General features: G+C 42.5%; 1 protein-coding gene across 2 annotated transcripts in view; it reads left to right on the top strand.

Annotated features, from left to right (window-relative positions):
• The window catches only part of LOC139417904 (large neutral amino acids transporter small subunit 4-like), a 38,282-nt gene extending 25,195 nt beyond the window's left edge, over nt 1-13,087 (top strand). The window contains exons 7-15 of one of the 2 annotated variants that reach the window (XM_071166888.1): nt 4,193-4,326; nt 4,748-4,944; nt 6,116-6,259; nt 7,079-7,096; nt 9,048-9,180; nt 9,723-9,855; nt 10,799-10,872; nt 11,000-11,123; nt 11,804-13,087. In XM_071166888.1, the coding sequence (XP_071022989.1) occupies nt 4,193-4,326; nt 4,748-4,944; nt 6,116-6,259; nt 7,079-7,096; nt 9,048-9,180; nt 9,723-9,855; nt 10,799-10,872; nt 11,000-11,123; nt 11,804-11,965 (1,119 nt within the window). In that variant the 3' untranslated portion in view covers nt 11,966-13,087. The remainder of the gene's footprint in view (nt 1-4,192; nt 4,327-4,747; nt 4,945-6,115; nt 6,260-7,078; nt 7,097-9,047; nt 9,181-9,722; nt 9,856-10,798; nt 10,873-10,999; nt 11,124-11,803) is intronic. The other variant, XM_071166890.1, reaches the window with a different exon arrangement.
• Nucleotides 13,088-17,079: the final 3,992 nt, after the last annotated feature.

Genomic DNA, 17,079 nt, shown 5'->3' on the forward strand with positions numbered 1-17,079 from the left:
TCACCTAGGACACAACAACAACTGTTATAGATCACCTAGGACACAACAACAACTGTTATAGATCACCTAGGACACAACAACAACTGTTATAGATCACCTAGGACACAACAACAACTGTTATAGATCACCTAGGAAACAACTACAAGTGTTATAGATCACCTAGGACACAACAACAACAACTGTTATATATCACCTAGAAAACAACTACAACTGTTATATATCACCTAGGAAACAACTACAACTGTTATAGATCACCTAGGACACCACAACAACAACTGTTATATATCACCTAGGAAACAACTACAACTGTTATATATCACCTAGGAAACAACTACAACTGTTATATATCACCTAGGACACAACTACAACTGTTATAGATCACCTAGGAAACAACAACAACTGTTATAGATCACCTAGGACACAACAACAACAACTGTTATAGATCACCTAGGAAACAACAACAACTGTTATAGATCACATAGGACACAACAACAACAACTGTTATATATCACCTAGGAAACAACAACAACTGTTATCGATCACATAGGACACAACAACAACAACTTTTATATATCACCTAGGAAACAACAACAACTGTTATAGATCACATAGGAAACAACAACAACTGTTATAGATCACCTAGGACACAACAACAACTGTTATAGATCACCTAGGACACAACAACAACTGTTATAGATCACCTAGGACACAACAACAACTGTTATAGATCACCTAGGACACAACAACAACTGTTATAGATCACCTAGGAAACAACTACAAGTGTTATAGATCACCTAGGACACAACAACAACAACTGTTATATATCACCTAGAAAACAACTACAACTGTTATATATCACCTAGGAAACAACTACAACTGTTATAGATCACCTAGGACACCACAACAACAACTGTTATATATCACCTAGGAAACAACTACAACTGTTATATATCACCTAGGACACAACAACAACAACTGTTATAGATCACCTAGGACACAACTACAACTGTTATAGATCACCTAGGACACAACAACAACTGTTATAGATCACCTAGGACACAACAACAACTGTTATAGATCACCTAGGAAACAACTACAACTGTTATAGATAACCTAGGACACAACAACAACTGTTATAGATCACCTAGGACACAACAACAACTGTTATAGATCACCTAGGAAACAACTACAACTGTTATAGATCACCTAGGACACAACAACAACAACTGTTATATATCACCTAGAAAACAACTACAACTGTTATATATCACCTAGGAAACAACTACAACTGTTATAGATCACCTAGGACACCACAACAACAACTGTTATATATCACCTAGGAAACAACTACAACTGTTATATATCACCTAGGAAACAACTACAACTGTTATATATCACCTAGGACACAACAACAACAACTGTTATAGATCACCTAGGAAACAACAACAACTGTTATAGATCACCTAGGACACAACTACAACTGTTATAGATCACCTAGGAAACAACAACAACTGTTATAGATCACCTAGGACACAACAACAACAACTGTTATAGATCACCTAGGAAACAACAACAACTGTTATCGATCACATAGGACACAACAACAACAACTTTTATATATCACCTAGGAAACAACAACAACTGTTATAGATCACATAGGAAACAACAACAACTGTTATAGATCACCTAGGACACAACAACAACAACTGTTATAGATCACCTAGGACACAACAACAACTGTTATAGATCACCTAGGACACAACAACAACTGTTATAGATCACCTAGGACACAACAACAACTGTTATAGATCACCTAGGACACAACAACAACTGTTATAGATCACCTAGGAAACAACTACAAGTGTTATAGATCACCTAGGACACAACAACAACAACTGTTATATATCACCTAGAAAACAACTACAACTGTTATATATCACCTAGGAAACAACTACAACTGTTATAGATCACCTAGGACACCACAACAACAACTGTTATATATCACCTAGGAAACAACTACAACTGTTATATATCACCTAGGACACAACAACAACAACTGTTATAGATCACCTAGGACACAACTACAACTGTTATAGATCACCTAGGAAACAACAACAACTGTTATAGATCACCTAGGACACAACAACAACAACTGTTATAGATCACCTAGGAAACAACAACTGTTATAGATCACATAGGACACAACAACAACAACTGTTATATATCACCTAGGAAACAACAACAACTGTTATAGATCACATAGGAAACAACAACAACTGTTATAGATCACCTAGGACACCACAACAACAACTGTTATATATCACCTAGGAAACAACAACAACCGTTATAGATCACATAGGAAACAACAACAACTGTTATAGATCACCAAAGAAACAACAACAACTGTTACAGATCACCTAGGAAACAACAACAACAGCTGTCATAGATCACCTAGTAAACAACAAATACAACTGTTACAGATCACCGATATCATGCTGGGCCAAGTGTTTCCTAGGTGATCTATAACAGTTGTTGTTGTTGTTTCCTAGGTAATCTAAAAACAATTGTTGTCGTTTTTGTTTCCTAGGTAATATAAGTTGATGTTATTGTTTGTTTCTTAGGTGATCTATAACAGTTGTTGTTGTTGTGTCCTAGGTGATCTATAACAGTTGTTGTTGTTTCCTATGTGATCTATAACAGTTGTTGTTTCCTAGGTGATATATAACAGTTGTTGCTGTTGTTTCCAAAGTGATCTACAACAGTTGTTGTTGTTTCCTAGGTGATCTATAACAGTTGTTGTTGTTTCCTAGGTGATATATAACAGTTGTAGTTGTTTCCTAGGTGATCTATAACAGTTGTTGTTTTCTCGGTGATCTATAACAGTTGTTGTTGTTTCCTAGGTGATCCATAACAGTTGTTGTTGTTTCCTAGTTTTAAGGGTTAAGGGCTAGGGTTAGGGTTAGATATATACCAGTTGTTGTTTCCTAGTTGATCTATAACAGTTGTTGTTGTTTCCTAGGTGATATATAACAGTTGTTGTTTCCTAGGTGATCTATAACAGTTGTTGTTTTCTAGGTGATCTATAACAACAGTTGTTGTTTCCTAGGTCATCTATAACAGTTGTTGTTGTTTCCTAGGTGATCTATAACAGTTGTTGTTGTTTCCTAGGTGATCTATAACAGTTGTTGTTGTTTCCTAGGTGATATATAACAGTTCTAGTTGTTTCCTAGGTGATCTATAACAGTTGTTGTTGTTTACTAGGTGATCTATAACAGTTGTTGTTTCCTAGGTGATCTATAACAGTTGTTGTTTCCTAGGTGATCTATAACAGTTGTTGTTTCCTAGGTGATCTATAACAGTTGTTATTTCCTAGGTGATCTATAACAGTTGTTGTTTTCTAGGTGATCTATAACAACAGTTGTTGTTTCCTAGGTGATCTATAACAGTTGTTGTTGTTTCCTAGGTGATCTATAACAGTTGTTGTTGTTTCCTAGGTGATCTATAACAGTTGTTGTTGTTTCCTAGGTGATGTATAACAGTTGTTGTTGTTTCCTAGGTGATCTATAACAGTTGTTGTTGTTTCCTAGGTGATCTATAACAGTTGTTGTTGTTTCCTAGGTGATCTATAACAGTTGTTGTTGTTTCCTAGGTGATATATAACAGTTGTAGTTGTTTCCTAGGTGATCTATAACAGTAGTTGTTGTTTCCTAGGTGATCTATAACAGTTGTTGTTATGTCCTAGGGTTAAGGGTTAGGGTTAGGGTTAGATATATAACAGTTGCTGTTTCCTAGGTGATCTATAGCAGTTGTTGTTGTTTCCTAGGGTTAGGGTTAGATATATAACAGTTATTGTTTGTTAGGTTATCTGTAACAGTAGTTGTTGTTTCCTAGGGTTAGGGTTAAGGGTTAAGGGTTAAGGGTTAGGGTTAGAACTATAACAGTTGTTGTTTGTTAGGTGATCTATAACAGTAGTTGTTGTGATCTTTAACAGTTGCTGTTTTATCCTAGGTGATCTATAACGTTGTTGTAGTTTCCTAGGTGGTATGTAACAGCTTGTTGTGTTGTTGGTTTTTCCTAGGTAATCTACAACAGTTGTTTTTGTCATTGTTGTAGTTTCTTATGTGATATAGAACAGTAGTTATTGTTGTTGCTTCCTAGGTGATCTATAACATTGGTTGTTGATGTTTCCTAGGTGATCTATGACCTTGGTGTAACCTTCATCACCATCATGGTTGTCTGGGCAGCGTGTTCCGGCCTCGTCTTCTTCAACTGCTTCTTCAACTGGCCCCTGGAACCCTTCCCTGGCCCCGAGGACATGGACTATAGGTACACACATATACACACACACACACACACACACACATACACACACACACACACACACACACACACACACACACACACACACATAGTAGTAGTAACAGTAATACCAGCCATTAGGTAGGCTACATGTACAGTATTTTCCATCAGTGTGAGGGTAGGGTAGGGTATGGTAGGGTAGGGTAGGGTAGGCTGTGTGTTCATGTAATGTGCAGTAGAATGGGCAGTAGAATGTGCAGTAGAATGTGCAGTAGAATGTGCAGTAGAATGAGCAGTAGAATGAGCAGTAGAATTTGCAGCAGAATTTGCAGTAGTATATACAGTACTGTTAGAGGTCAAGCTCCAGGTCAGCTCAGGAATGTTTAACTGAACTGTGTTACATTTACACTGGAATAACATGACTCTCCCTCCCTCCCTCCCTCCCTAGTGTGAAGGTAAAGTTCAGTTGGCTGGGTTTTGACCATAAGATCACAGGGAAGCAGTTCTACCATCAGGTGACCACGGTGGGGAAGCGTCTGAGTGTGAGCAACAGTCTGAAGCAGAGAGAGCTGGCCACTAAGGAAGGACACAAACTCTGTCTCTCAACCATGGACCTGGAGGTCAGCAAAAAACCCAATGAGGAATGTAAGGACCCAACACAAATCTTTATACAACATTACACAATGTGGCCTCCCGAGTGATGCAGTGGTCTAAGGCGTCACCACAGACCCGGGTTTGATCCCAGGCTGTGTCACAACCTGCCATATGACCGGGAGTCCAATAGGGTGGCACACAATTGGCCCAGCGTAGTCCGGGTTAGTGGAGGGTTTGGCCAGGGAGGTTTTACTTGGCTCAACGCGATCTAGCGACTCCTTGTGGCGGGGCGGGCGCCTACAGGCTGGCGTTAGTGCTGCTGATTTCCGGGTTAAGCAGGCGGGTGTTAAGAAGCGCGGTTTGGTGGGCCATGTTTCAGAGGACGCATGACTCATCCTTCGCCTCCCGAGCCCATTGGGGAGTTGCAGCAATGAGACAAGATTGTAATTGGATATGACGAAATTGGGGAGAAAAAAAGGGGGTAAAACACAACGAAAAAACAAAAAAACATGCCACAATATTCTGCCAACTTAAAACAACACAACATACAGGTAACTGCCAAAATAAAGGAAACCCCAACATGTCTTAATAGGGCGTTGGGCCACCAACCGCCAGAACACATTCAACGCACCTTGGCATAGATTCTACAAGTGTCTGGAACTCTATTGGAGGGATGCGACACCATTCTTCCAGGAGCAATTCCGTAATTTGTTGTTTTGTTGATGTTGTCTTAGACTCCACTCCAGAATCTAACATAAATGTTCAAGTGGGTTGAGATCTGGTGACTGAGACGGCCATGGTACATGGTTTACATTGTTTTCATGTTCATCAAACCCTTCGGTGACCACTCATGCCCTGTGGATGGGGCATTGTCATCCTATGGGGGCATAGCAATGGTAGACAAAATAATGGCCAAATGGGGATTTTTATACATAACCCTAAGCATGATGGGAACCTGTGTGGAAGCAGCTGCTTTCAATATACTTTGTATCCCTCCTTTACTAAGGTATTTCCATTATTTCGGCAGTTACCTGTACATACCAACATGACACAATGTTCATACAACAACGCACAACCTTCATTCAATGTTCAGACAACAGAACACAACACAAAGTGCATAGTACAACACAACACAGTGTACATACAACACCAAACATATACTACAATAACCTTGAAAACATTTGAAACACATCTCTTCTCTGCCTCCGCTTCTGTCCTTCAGCCCAGTCGTTCATGCAGAGCATCATCAGCCCTCTCTTCATCCTCTCTCTGGTCACCATGTCCATCACTCAGCTCCGTCTCATCTTCTACATGGGAGCCATGAACAACATCCTGGAGGCCCTCAGCGATGGAGACCTCAACACTGGTGGGTACTGCTGCTAGGGCTGGGTGAGCCATGAACAACATCCTGGAGACCTCAACACTGGTGGGTACTGCTGCTAGGGCTGGGTGAGCCATGAACAACATCCTGGAGACCTCAACACTGGTGGGTACTGCTGCTAGGGCTGGGTGAGCCATGAACAACATCCTGGAGACCTCAACACTGGTGGGTACTGCTGCTAGGGCTGGGTGAGCCATGAACAACATCCTGGAGACCTCAACACTGGTGGGTACTGCTGCTAGGGCTGGGTGAGCCATGAACAACATCCTGGAGACCTCAACACTGGTGGGTACCCCATATGGAAAAGAATCATGACAATCAAATAAGAATGTTTACAGCAGGCGAAGATCATTTGTACAAAAATGTAATAAGTAATCTGGTAAGAATTTGGTAAGATATGTTTGCCATGTATGTCAGTGGTGTCATTGTATATGTGTTTTCTACATACTCTACCAGTCAAAAGTTTGGACACACGTACTCATTCCAGGATTTTTCTTTATTTGTACTATTTTATACATTATAGAATAATAGTGAAGACATCAAAACTATGAAATAACACATGTGCAATCATGTAGTAACCAAAAAAGTGTTAAATAAATCAAAATATATTTTATATTTTATATTCTTCAAAGTAGCCACCCTTTGCCTTGATGACAGCTTTGTACACCCTTGGCATTCTCTCAACCAGCTTCATGAGGAATTCCAACAGTCTTGAAGGAGTTGCCACATATGCTGAGGACTTGTGTGTTTTAAAATGCACCTCTCTTCTTTTCCTCCTCTCTATGTTCTTTTTCTCTCCTGTAGTGGAGAGAATGGAAGTTGGTAAGACTGCAGGCCTATTGGATTAGACTAGTAGATATAACATCTAAAACTAGACTGTCTGTCTCTTAGCTTTCCTAGCCTCACCTAAAACTAGCCTGTCTGTCTCTTAGCTTTCCTAGCCTCACCTAAAACTAGCCTGTCTGTCTCTTAGCTTTCCTAGCCTCACCTAAAACTAGCCTGTCTGTCTCTTAGCTTTCCTAGCCTCACCTAAAACTAACCTGTCTGTCTCTTAGCTTTCCTAGCCTCACCTAAAACTAGCCTGTCTGTCTCTTAGCTTTCCTAGCCTCACCTAAAACTAGCCTGTCTGTCTCTTTTTTTCCCTGTTTTTAGTTACTGTCTCGGTTGTATAGACTGCTAACATGTAATAGTACAGAGTGGCCAACCATCTTGTGGAGAGCAGGGTTTTGTTCCAGCCCTGCTCTAACATACCTTATTCTACTCATCAGCTGCAGATTTCTAGCAGCTGAATCAGTTGTGTTACAGCAGGGCAGGAGCAAAAGCCTGCACACTCAGTAGCTCTCCACAGGGAGGGTTGGCTACCTCTGCTTTAACCTTAGCTTACCGTTTTAGGTACTGCTAGCATTACATCCTAGTCTTAGGCGTGACCAGTTAACCTTAGCTTACCGTGTTAGATACTGCTAGCATTGAAACCTAGTCTTAGGCATGACCAATTAACCTTAGCTAACCATGTTAGGTACTACTAGCATTGAAACCTAATCTTAGGAGTGACCAATTAACCTTAGCTTACCATGTTAGGTACTGCTAGCATTGAAACCTAGTCTTAGGCGTGACCAATTAACCTTAGCTTACCATGTTAGGTACTGCTAGCATTAAACTCTAGTCTTAGACTTGACCAGCTAACCTTAGTGCGATGCTAAACCTTAGGACTCTATTGAATCCGTATTGCGGAAGTTCAGCTCTGAAGCCCAATTGAAATTTAAGGGCAATGTTCTCGCATTGGCCGAGACTGCATTCAAGGTAATTGCTGAATAGGTCAGCTCATTTGGAAATTCTATAGCAAGTGCTATTAGCATTTCACTCTAGTTTTGTGATGACTGTGATAGTTACCTTTGTCATTCAAATTTAGCATTAACCTTAACCATGGAATAGTTATCATTGTTACTATTGGTTAGCTTCATAAGCATGACCATAGCTGTGTATAAAGCAACCACATTAGCATCAACCTTAGCCTCTTAACAACTGTGTTGTTGCTGTACTTCTCCCCCATAGAGATAGATAGAGGACTCATCTTTGTATCTGTGCCATTATAGTGCCTGTGACAGCCTGGGCAGCGCCATTTGAGGCTATTGATCATTATGAAGAAAATAAATCAAAAATAAATCACGATTGGCTGTTCCCTCTGGATGACCCGGTTGAACATGACTCCAACAGAGTCACCAGGAGGGATCAGCCAATGGAGTTGGAAGTCCCACCCAGTTGACTACATTAAAATGAAACCCTCAATGGCGCTGTCAATGCTAACATGTCCTTTTGGCCACTAGAGACCTCTATATTCTCTATGTTCTCCCCCAATCTCCCCCAACCTAGCCCAATCCCTGCCCTGAGCTAAACCAGTACTAGGTAGCTGCTAGCCTATCATCAGTTACTAGATCTACTACTCATTAACTTACTACCGTAATCATTAATGCTAAAACGCAGGAACTCTATGGATTAACATGGAATAGTTATTTATTAGACTGGCTAATAATCTGTCCTCTCTCTCTCTCTGTGTGTCTCTGTCCTCTCTCTCTCTCTCTCTCTCTCTCTCTCTCTCTCTCTCTCTCTCTCTCTCTCTCTCTCTCTCTCTCTCTCTCTCTCTCGCTCTGTCTCTCTCACTCTAACCCCCCCCCCCTCTCTCTCTCTCTACCCCCCTCTCTCTCTCTCTCTCTCTCTCTCTCTCTCTCTCTCTCTCTCTCTCTCTCTCTCTCTCTCCTCCCTCCTCTCTCCACAGTCAGTTTGTACTCCTCTATCTTCGGCATGCTGCAGCTACTATGTCTGATGACGACTCCAGTGATTGGTCAGATTATGGACTGGAAGCTGAAGGACTGCGAAGATGCAGAGGGGGAGGAGGAACCGTGTAGCAAGTAAGTTACTATGTCACCTAATCCTTACATCCTAACCCCTAGGCCCTACAGAGAGTTTCAGAGGCACAAAGATCATACCCCCAAAACATTCTAATTTACAATAAAAGTGACTGCAAAATGACACAATACAATATTCACCATTGGGCACAACATAATCTGAAACAGAACCAAAACCACTGTAGATGCACCCAGTTTGTAGAGTCACAAGCTTGGTGTAGTCATTGCGTGCTAGGAATGTGGGACCATTACTAAACTGTTGACTACTTGAATAAACTATAAGTGAATTTGTTCAAATACTTACGACATCTTCAAGCATTGGGGGAGTAGATACATAAAGTGCTTTCATTTAATTTAAATTATCAAACAAATGCAGTACAGCCAGCCAGCATAGTAAGTTAAGTCACTAGCAAGTAGCCCTTACCATCTATGGGGGTCTGAGAGGTTTGGATAAGAGTGCCTAGGCTAAGGGTTGATGTCTGTGTGATGGGCTGATGGGAATAGGATCGGACCTCCTCTCCCCTCTCTAACCCTAACCTCCCCAGGGACCAGCTCAAGGCCAAGCCCAGAGACAGACAGATCCAGAAGGTGACCAATGCAATGCGAGCGTTCATCCTGACCAATGTCCTATTGGTGGGATTCGGCATCACCTGCCTGGTGCCCAACCTCCCACTGCAGGTAAGTGCTCCATCCAGCTATAACTCAAACTAGTCCCCGCCTCCTTACCTTCTCCTGGCCAATCAGAAGTAGCTGTCCAGGACAAAAATTGGTGACAGCTGATGTTGGAATGAGATGTGAGTGGTGCTCTGTCGCCACCTATAGGCATTCAAGTGGAACTACAGCTAGACACCACAAACTACTCTCTATAGTGGACAGCATCACACACTTGCATCTACACCAGGCCTGGGCAAAGGCGGCCCGCGATCTGATTCAATACGGCCCTTGGAATCATGCTCAGAACACATAAAGAATTTGCGAGAGTAAAGTTTTGAAAAATGTTTTCAAATTAATAGCCCAACGAATACTCGCTTTGTGTAATGATTTAACTCCCACCGCTTCTGGGACATTTATTTTGAAGGCACGTATAAATAACAACTGACAGGCTGACACACAGGTCACAGTTAAAAAAAGTAGCTAGCTAGAAATTGCACAAAAATGCATCTTTCAAAGAAAAAGAAAGTAGACAATGAATGTTCCAGGAAGAGTGGACAAATATTTATGTATTGAGGTATCAGGGAAAGCTGTGTGCTTAGTGTGCAAAGAGAGGATCGCTGTCTTGAAAGACTACAACATGTCCTGACACTTCCAGATGAAGAATGCAGAGAAATACAGAAATGTGTCTTCTGTTTGTCTCACTGTTGGAAGAAACCGAGTTGGGTCATGCAGATCCATTATGAATAATATTCAGGGATAAAAAAAAAACAGCAGTATGAATCATATTCAGGGCTACAACAACATTATGAATCATATTCAGGGCTACAACAACATTATGAATCACATTCAGGAATAAAACAACAGTATGAATCATATTCAGGGCTACAACAACATGTTTTAGGTCCCTTGCCCCAGGCCCTCCTGCAGAGCTGGTGATTGTCATCTGATGTGTTCCTCCTCTCCTCAGATCCTGTCATTTGTCCTCCATACTGTTGTGAGAGGGTTCATCCACTCTGCAACCGGAGGTCTCTACGCTGCTGTGTGAGTACTGGCATCACCCTGGGAGGGTGTGTGAGTGAGTGAGTGAGTGAGTGAGTGAGTGAGTGAGTGAGTGAGAGAGAGATGGTATCAACATGAAAACTGTAAATGGATTATATTCCCTCTCTAGGTACCCGTCGTCTCAGTTTGGCAGTCTGACGGGGATGCAGTCTCTGGTGTCTGCTCTGTTTGCTCTGTTCCAGCAGCCGCTCTTCATGGCCATGATGGGCCCTCTGAAGGGAGACCCACTCTGGGTGAGGATACACACACAGCACACACACACGGCACACACACAGCGCACTCACACAGCACACACACACAGCACACACACACACAGCGCACTCACACAGCACACACACACACACAACACACACACAGCGTACTCACACAGCACACACACACACACAGCACACACACAGCGCACTCACACAGCACACACTCAGCACACACACAGCACACACACACACACAGCGCACACACGGAGCACACACACACAGCGCACTCACACAGCACACACACACACAGCGCACAGCGCACTCACACAGCTCACACACACACAGCGCACTCACACAGCACACACACACACAGCGCACTCACACAGCACACACACGCAGAACACTCACACAGCACACACACACACAGCGCACTCACACAGCACACACACACACAGCGCACTCACACAGCACACACACACACAGCGCACTCACACAGCACACACACACACACAGCGCACTCACACAGCACACACACACACGCAGGGCTCGGTTAATTTCTGTATACTAGGGAGCAAGTTTCTAATGACAGTTTTTAGAGGTGCGACTGACCCTAGGTATTATGCAAGGTTAAGTTTAGATAATTGGTTAGGTGGTTAACTGATTTTCGTCCGAAAGTCTTATTGTAACTAAAGTGAACTCTATTTCCCATGGTGCTCTAGGTGAATGTAGGCCTGTTGGGGGTCAGTATGCTGGGCTTCCTGCTGCCTCTGTACCTGGTGTGTTTCAGACGCACACTGCACCGCCAGATACAGGACAGAGACCAGGACTCCAAGATATACCTCAAGATCAACGGGTCCAGCAAACCTGAAGCTTTTGTCTAGAAAAGGGAGAGAGGGAGGAAGGTGGGAGGAGATGGGAGGGAGAAGAGGGGAGAAGAGTGTTGCTCTACGTTGAATCTGCAGAGGACACACACATACACACAGATATCTACACACGCCCACACACACACACACATACACACAGATATCTACACACGCCCACACACACACTTTTGAAGAGACCCATGTAAGAACTTCTCCTCTTGTCATGAAAACATACTACCTTGGACAGACACTAAGGACTGAATAAGAGCAAGAACAAGAGAGAGGGGAGAGACTGTGAAAGGAAAGGGTCATCAGCCCCCCCCACTTCTTCTTCTCCTCTCCTCTCATGTTCTCCTCTGTTCACCTCTCATGTTCTCCTCTCAGTTCTCCTCTCTTCTCCCCTTCTCCCCTCTTCTCTTCACATACAGTGCTCACTAACCCCCCCCCCACCCCTCCCCTTTCTAGCGCTGAAATGACATCCTATGCCTGGATGTCCCACCTAGCCATCTTAAGATGGATGCACTACTGAGTTTGTAGATGATGCTCTGGGAGGAGTTCAGGGTTGGTAACCATGGTGACAGACAGGATGGGTGGTGTTCTACAGTTGGTAACCATGTTGAAGGACAGTGGGAGGTGTTCTAGGTTTAAGGGCCATGGTGACAGACAGGGTGGGAGGTGTTCTACAGTTGGTAACCATGATGATAGACAGTGGATGGTGTTCTACAGTGGGTAACCATGGTGACAGACAGTTGGAAGTGTTTTAGGGTTGGTAACCAGGGTGACAGACAGGGTGGGAGGTGTTCTAGGGTTGAGGACCATGGTGACAGACAGGGTGGGAGGTGATCTAGTGTTGAGGACCATGGTGACAGACAGGGTGGGAGGTGTTCTACAGTTGGTAACCATGGTGACAGACAATCGGGGTGTCTCTAGCGCCAGGTGACCCACCATTACGCACACCTGTCACCATCATTGCGTCCATTTGCGCAATATTGGACTCACCTGGACTCCATTACTTTGTTGATTGCCCCTCTATATCTGTCTGCTCCTCAGTTTGTTCACCGTCTCAGCATTATTGTTACTATGTTTTTCCCTGTCCAGACGCTGTCTGTTATCCATTAAATGTTCACTCGCTGTACTTGCCTCTCGTCTCCCAGCGTCTGTCCTTACAGGGGAGGTGTTCTAGGTTTGTTAACCATGGTGACAGACATGTGGTTCTTAATTATTATTTTTTCCACCTGATCAACCAGCTGAGCTTCATAAAGATATGGTTGAACCTTTCTAGCTAAGGGGTTCCGCTAGCGACCCACCTCAACAACATCCGGTGAAATTGCAGAGCGCCAAATTCAAACTACAGAAATATTAATATTTAACATTCATGAAAATACAAGTGTAATACATCAAAATAAAGCTTAACTTCTTGTTAATCCAGCCAAGGTGTCAGATTTCAAAAAGGCTTTACGGCGAAACCACACAATTATATGAGGACAGCGCCCCGCATACAAAACCATGAAAAACATTTTTCAATCAGGCAGGTGCGACACAAAAGTCAGAAATAGCGATATAATAAATGCCTTACCTTTGAAGATCTTCTTCTGTTGGCACTCCAAAAGGTCCCAGTTACATCACAAATGGTCCTTTTGTTTGATAAAGTCCTTTATATCCATAAAAACACCTGTTTAGCTGGCGCGCTTCAGTCAATAATCCACTGGTTTCCCTCCTTCAAAATGCAGACAAGATGAATCCAAACGTTACCAATAAGCTTATCCAAACAAGTCAAACAACGTTTATAATCAAACCTTAGGTACCCTAATACGTAAATAAACAATCAAATTTAAGACGAAGAATAGTATGTTCATTACCGGAGATAAATAACAAAGAACTCGCTTTCCTCCAAGCGCATGGAAACACTACAGCCAAAATGGGAGCCACTTAGAAAAACTTCTAACTAATTTTTCCTAAAACCTGCCTGAAACTTTTTATAAAGACTGTTGACATCTAGTGGAAGCCCTAGGAACTGCAATCTGGGAGGTTTTTGCCTTATAATAAAAGTGACAGCCAGTGGTAGGCCAAATGTTATTTTTTGGGGGTTGTCCTCGGGGTTTCTCCTGTCATATCAGTTCTGTTATACTCACAGACATAATTCTAACAGTTTCAGAAACTTTAGAGGGTTTTCTATCCACATATACCAATTACATGCATATCCTTCTGGGCCTGAGTAACAGGCAGTTTACTTTGGGCACGCTTTTCATCTGGACGTCAAAATACTGCCCCCTACCCGAGAGAGGTTAACCGACTGACTCAAAATTCTGCCCCCTACCCAAGAGAGGTTAACCGACTGACTCAAAATACTGGCCCCTACCCAAGAGAGGTTAACCGACTGACTCAAAATACTGCCCCGTACCCAAGAGAGGTTAACCGACTGACTCAAAATACTGGCCCCTACCCAAGAGAGGTTAACCGACTGACTCAAAATACTGCCCCCTACCCAAGAGAGGTTAACCGACTGACTCAAAATACTGCCCCCGAGCCCAAAGTGGGTTGAGAGCTATGATTAGGTTGTATAAAGATATGGTTAAATATGTGAGAACTATGATTAGGTCTGAAATTATGCATTCAGCTCTGCTCCTAAAATAATGGTACTACATTTTTCTCAAAGTTAATATTGTATGTCCCAAATGGCACCCCTTTTCCTGAATAACCACCTAAAGCAGTTTTCCTATATAACTACTTAAATCAGTTTTCATATATAACTACTTCAAGTAGTTTTCCTGCATAACCACTTAAAGCAGTTTTCATATATAACTACTTGAAGCAGTACACTATGTAGAGCAGGGGTGTCAAAGTCAAATGGACGGAGGGCCAAATAAAAAAATCAGCTACAAGACGAGGGCCGGACTGTTCGAATGTTCATTGAAAAATTTTTAAATGACGCATATAGTCTAGTGAACCTAATTGAACCTACTGAAAACCTAACAAATATATTACAATATGATCAGATAAATAAAGCAATATTTTCTTATGGCTCTGTCAGTAATCTTTAATTTTCAACAGACACAAAAGACAAATTTCCTTTATATAAATATCCCCATAACATGAACATTAAATGAAAGAAACCGGTATTCAAGGCACCATCAGTAGACTATATTTTCTATTTTAGCAAAAGTGGGCTAAATTTACTTCAAAGAAAAAACAATAATAGCAATTTTCTATCATCCACTCAACTGAAATATTTTTAAAATATAATTGGATTGAAATACAAAAAAATAAAGTGCAAAAATCTATTAATCAAAAACAACACTTTGTTTAAGGAGAAGTAACATGCAGTGAAAACAAATATTAAATTTTAACTTTTAAACTTGAACTGAGTAAAAACTCTAAATATGTGATTGCACAGTAATGTTCACTTGTTTGAGGTTGAGGGTGATACTTGGTGGTGTCCCATCTTTTCCACAAGTTCATCAATGTTCGGGGTAAGGCTCTGAGCTGAAGAAATCCTCAGAATTGAGTGGAGGTGTTCAGCAGTAAGTCGACTTCTGTGTGATGTTTTGTTCAGGTTCATCAAAGAAAACAGTTGTTCACACAGGTATGTGCTGCCAAACATAGACAACGTTTGAGCAGCCTGGATGCGCAGCTGGGGCATTGTGCCGGGGAGGAAACGGGCGAACTCCGCAGCACCCACTGCCGCATATTTTGCCCTCAGTGCATCATTGCATTGGAGGTCAATCAACTCCATTTGGAGGTTTGGTGGTGAGCTTTCCACGTCAACAGCAAATGGGTTACCGAGCAGTTCCAACCTGCTTTTTTGTGCTTCAAAGTCAGCAAATCGGCGTCGAAAGTCAGCGGCAAGCATACCTATTTTATCAGCCAACTGTGTGCTCGGGAACGCACTGGTAGAGAGCTTCTCTTTCATGGTCTGGCAGCTGGGAAAGTGGCTCAAATTTTCTTTCCGCATCTGCGTCTCCCACAGAGTCAGTTTGGTTTTAAATGCCTTCACTGTACTGTACATATCAGAGATGACACGATCCCGACCCTGCAGCTGCAAGTTTATTGCATTCAGATGACTCGTAATGTCACACAGAAAAGCCATTTCACACAGAAACATTTCGTCTCGGAGTTGTGTTGTGTCTTTCCCTTTGCTGTCCAAGAACAGACAAATCTCCTCACGAAGCTCGAAACATCTTTGAAGCACCTTTCCCTGGCTTAGCCATCGCACCTCTGTGTGATAAGGCAAATCACCATGCTCCGTTTCTAACTCCGTCAGAAATGCCTTGAACTGGCGGTGATTCAAACCTTTGGCTCTGATAAAGTTAACTGTGCGCGTGATGATGCTCATTACATGCTCCATTTTCAAGGCTTTACCGCACAACGCTTCCTGGTGTATGATACAATGATAAGCTGTCAGCTCACCTGTCGCGTTTTCCTCTTGCATCTTTTCCCGTATCTTCGCCACCAGTCCGCTCCTGTGTCCACACATCGCAGGTGCTCCGTCGGTTGTCAAACCCACGAGTTTTTCCCAAGGCAGCTCCATCTCATTTACACATCTTGACACCTCTTCATACAAATCATGCCCCGTAGTTGTGCCATGCATAGGACGTAAAGCCAAAAACTCCTCTGTCACGCTTAGGTTGGAGTCCACTCCGCGGATGAAAATTGACAACTGGGCAATGTCAGAAATGTCGGTGCTCTCATCCACAGCCAAGGAATATGCAATAAAATCTTTTCCCTTTTTCACAAGCTGCTCTTTTAGATTGATGGACAACTGGTCTACTCTCTCGGCAATGGTGTTTCTGCTCAGACTCACATTTAAAAAGAGTTGCCTTTTTTCTGGGCAAACTTCGTCACAAACTTTAATCATGCAGTTTTTGATGAAATCCCCCTCCGTAAATGGCCGGGCTGATTTAGCGATCTCTTCTGCCAAAATAAAACTGGCCTTGACAGCAGCCTGGCCTTGTGATTTGGCTTTTTTGAACAGAGCCTGTCGAGATTTGAGGCCTCGTTTTAATTCCTCTGCCTTTTGTAGCCTTTGTTCCATGTCCATATTCTTGTTTTTGTCCGCGTGTTTCGTTTCATAATGTCGTCTCAGATTATACTCTTTCAGTACCGCCACACTTTCTCCACACAGAAGACACACA

The sequence above is a fragment of the Oncorhynchus clarkii genome, chromosome 10, assembly GCF_045791955.1.
Source record: "Oncorhynchus clarkii lewisi isolate Uvic-CL-2024 chromosome 10, UVic_Ocla_1.0, whole genome shotgun sequence".
Taxonomy (NCBI): Eukaryota; Metazoa; Chordata; class Actinopteri; order Salmoniformes; family Salmonidae; genus Oncorhynchus; species Oncorhynchus clarkii.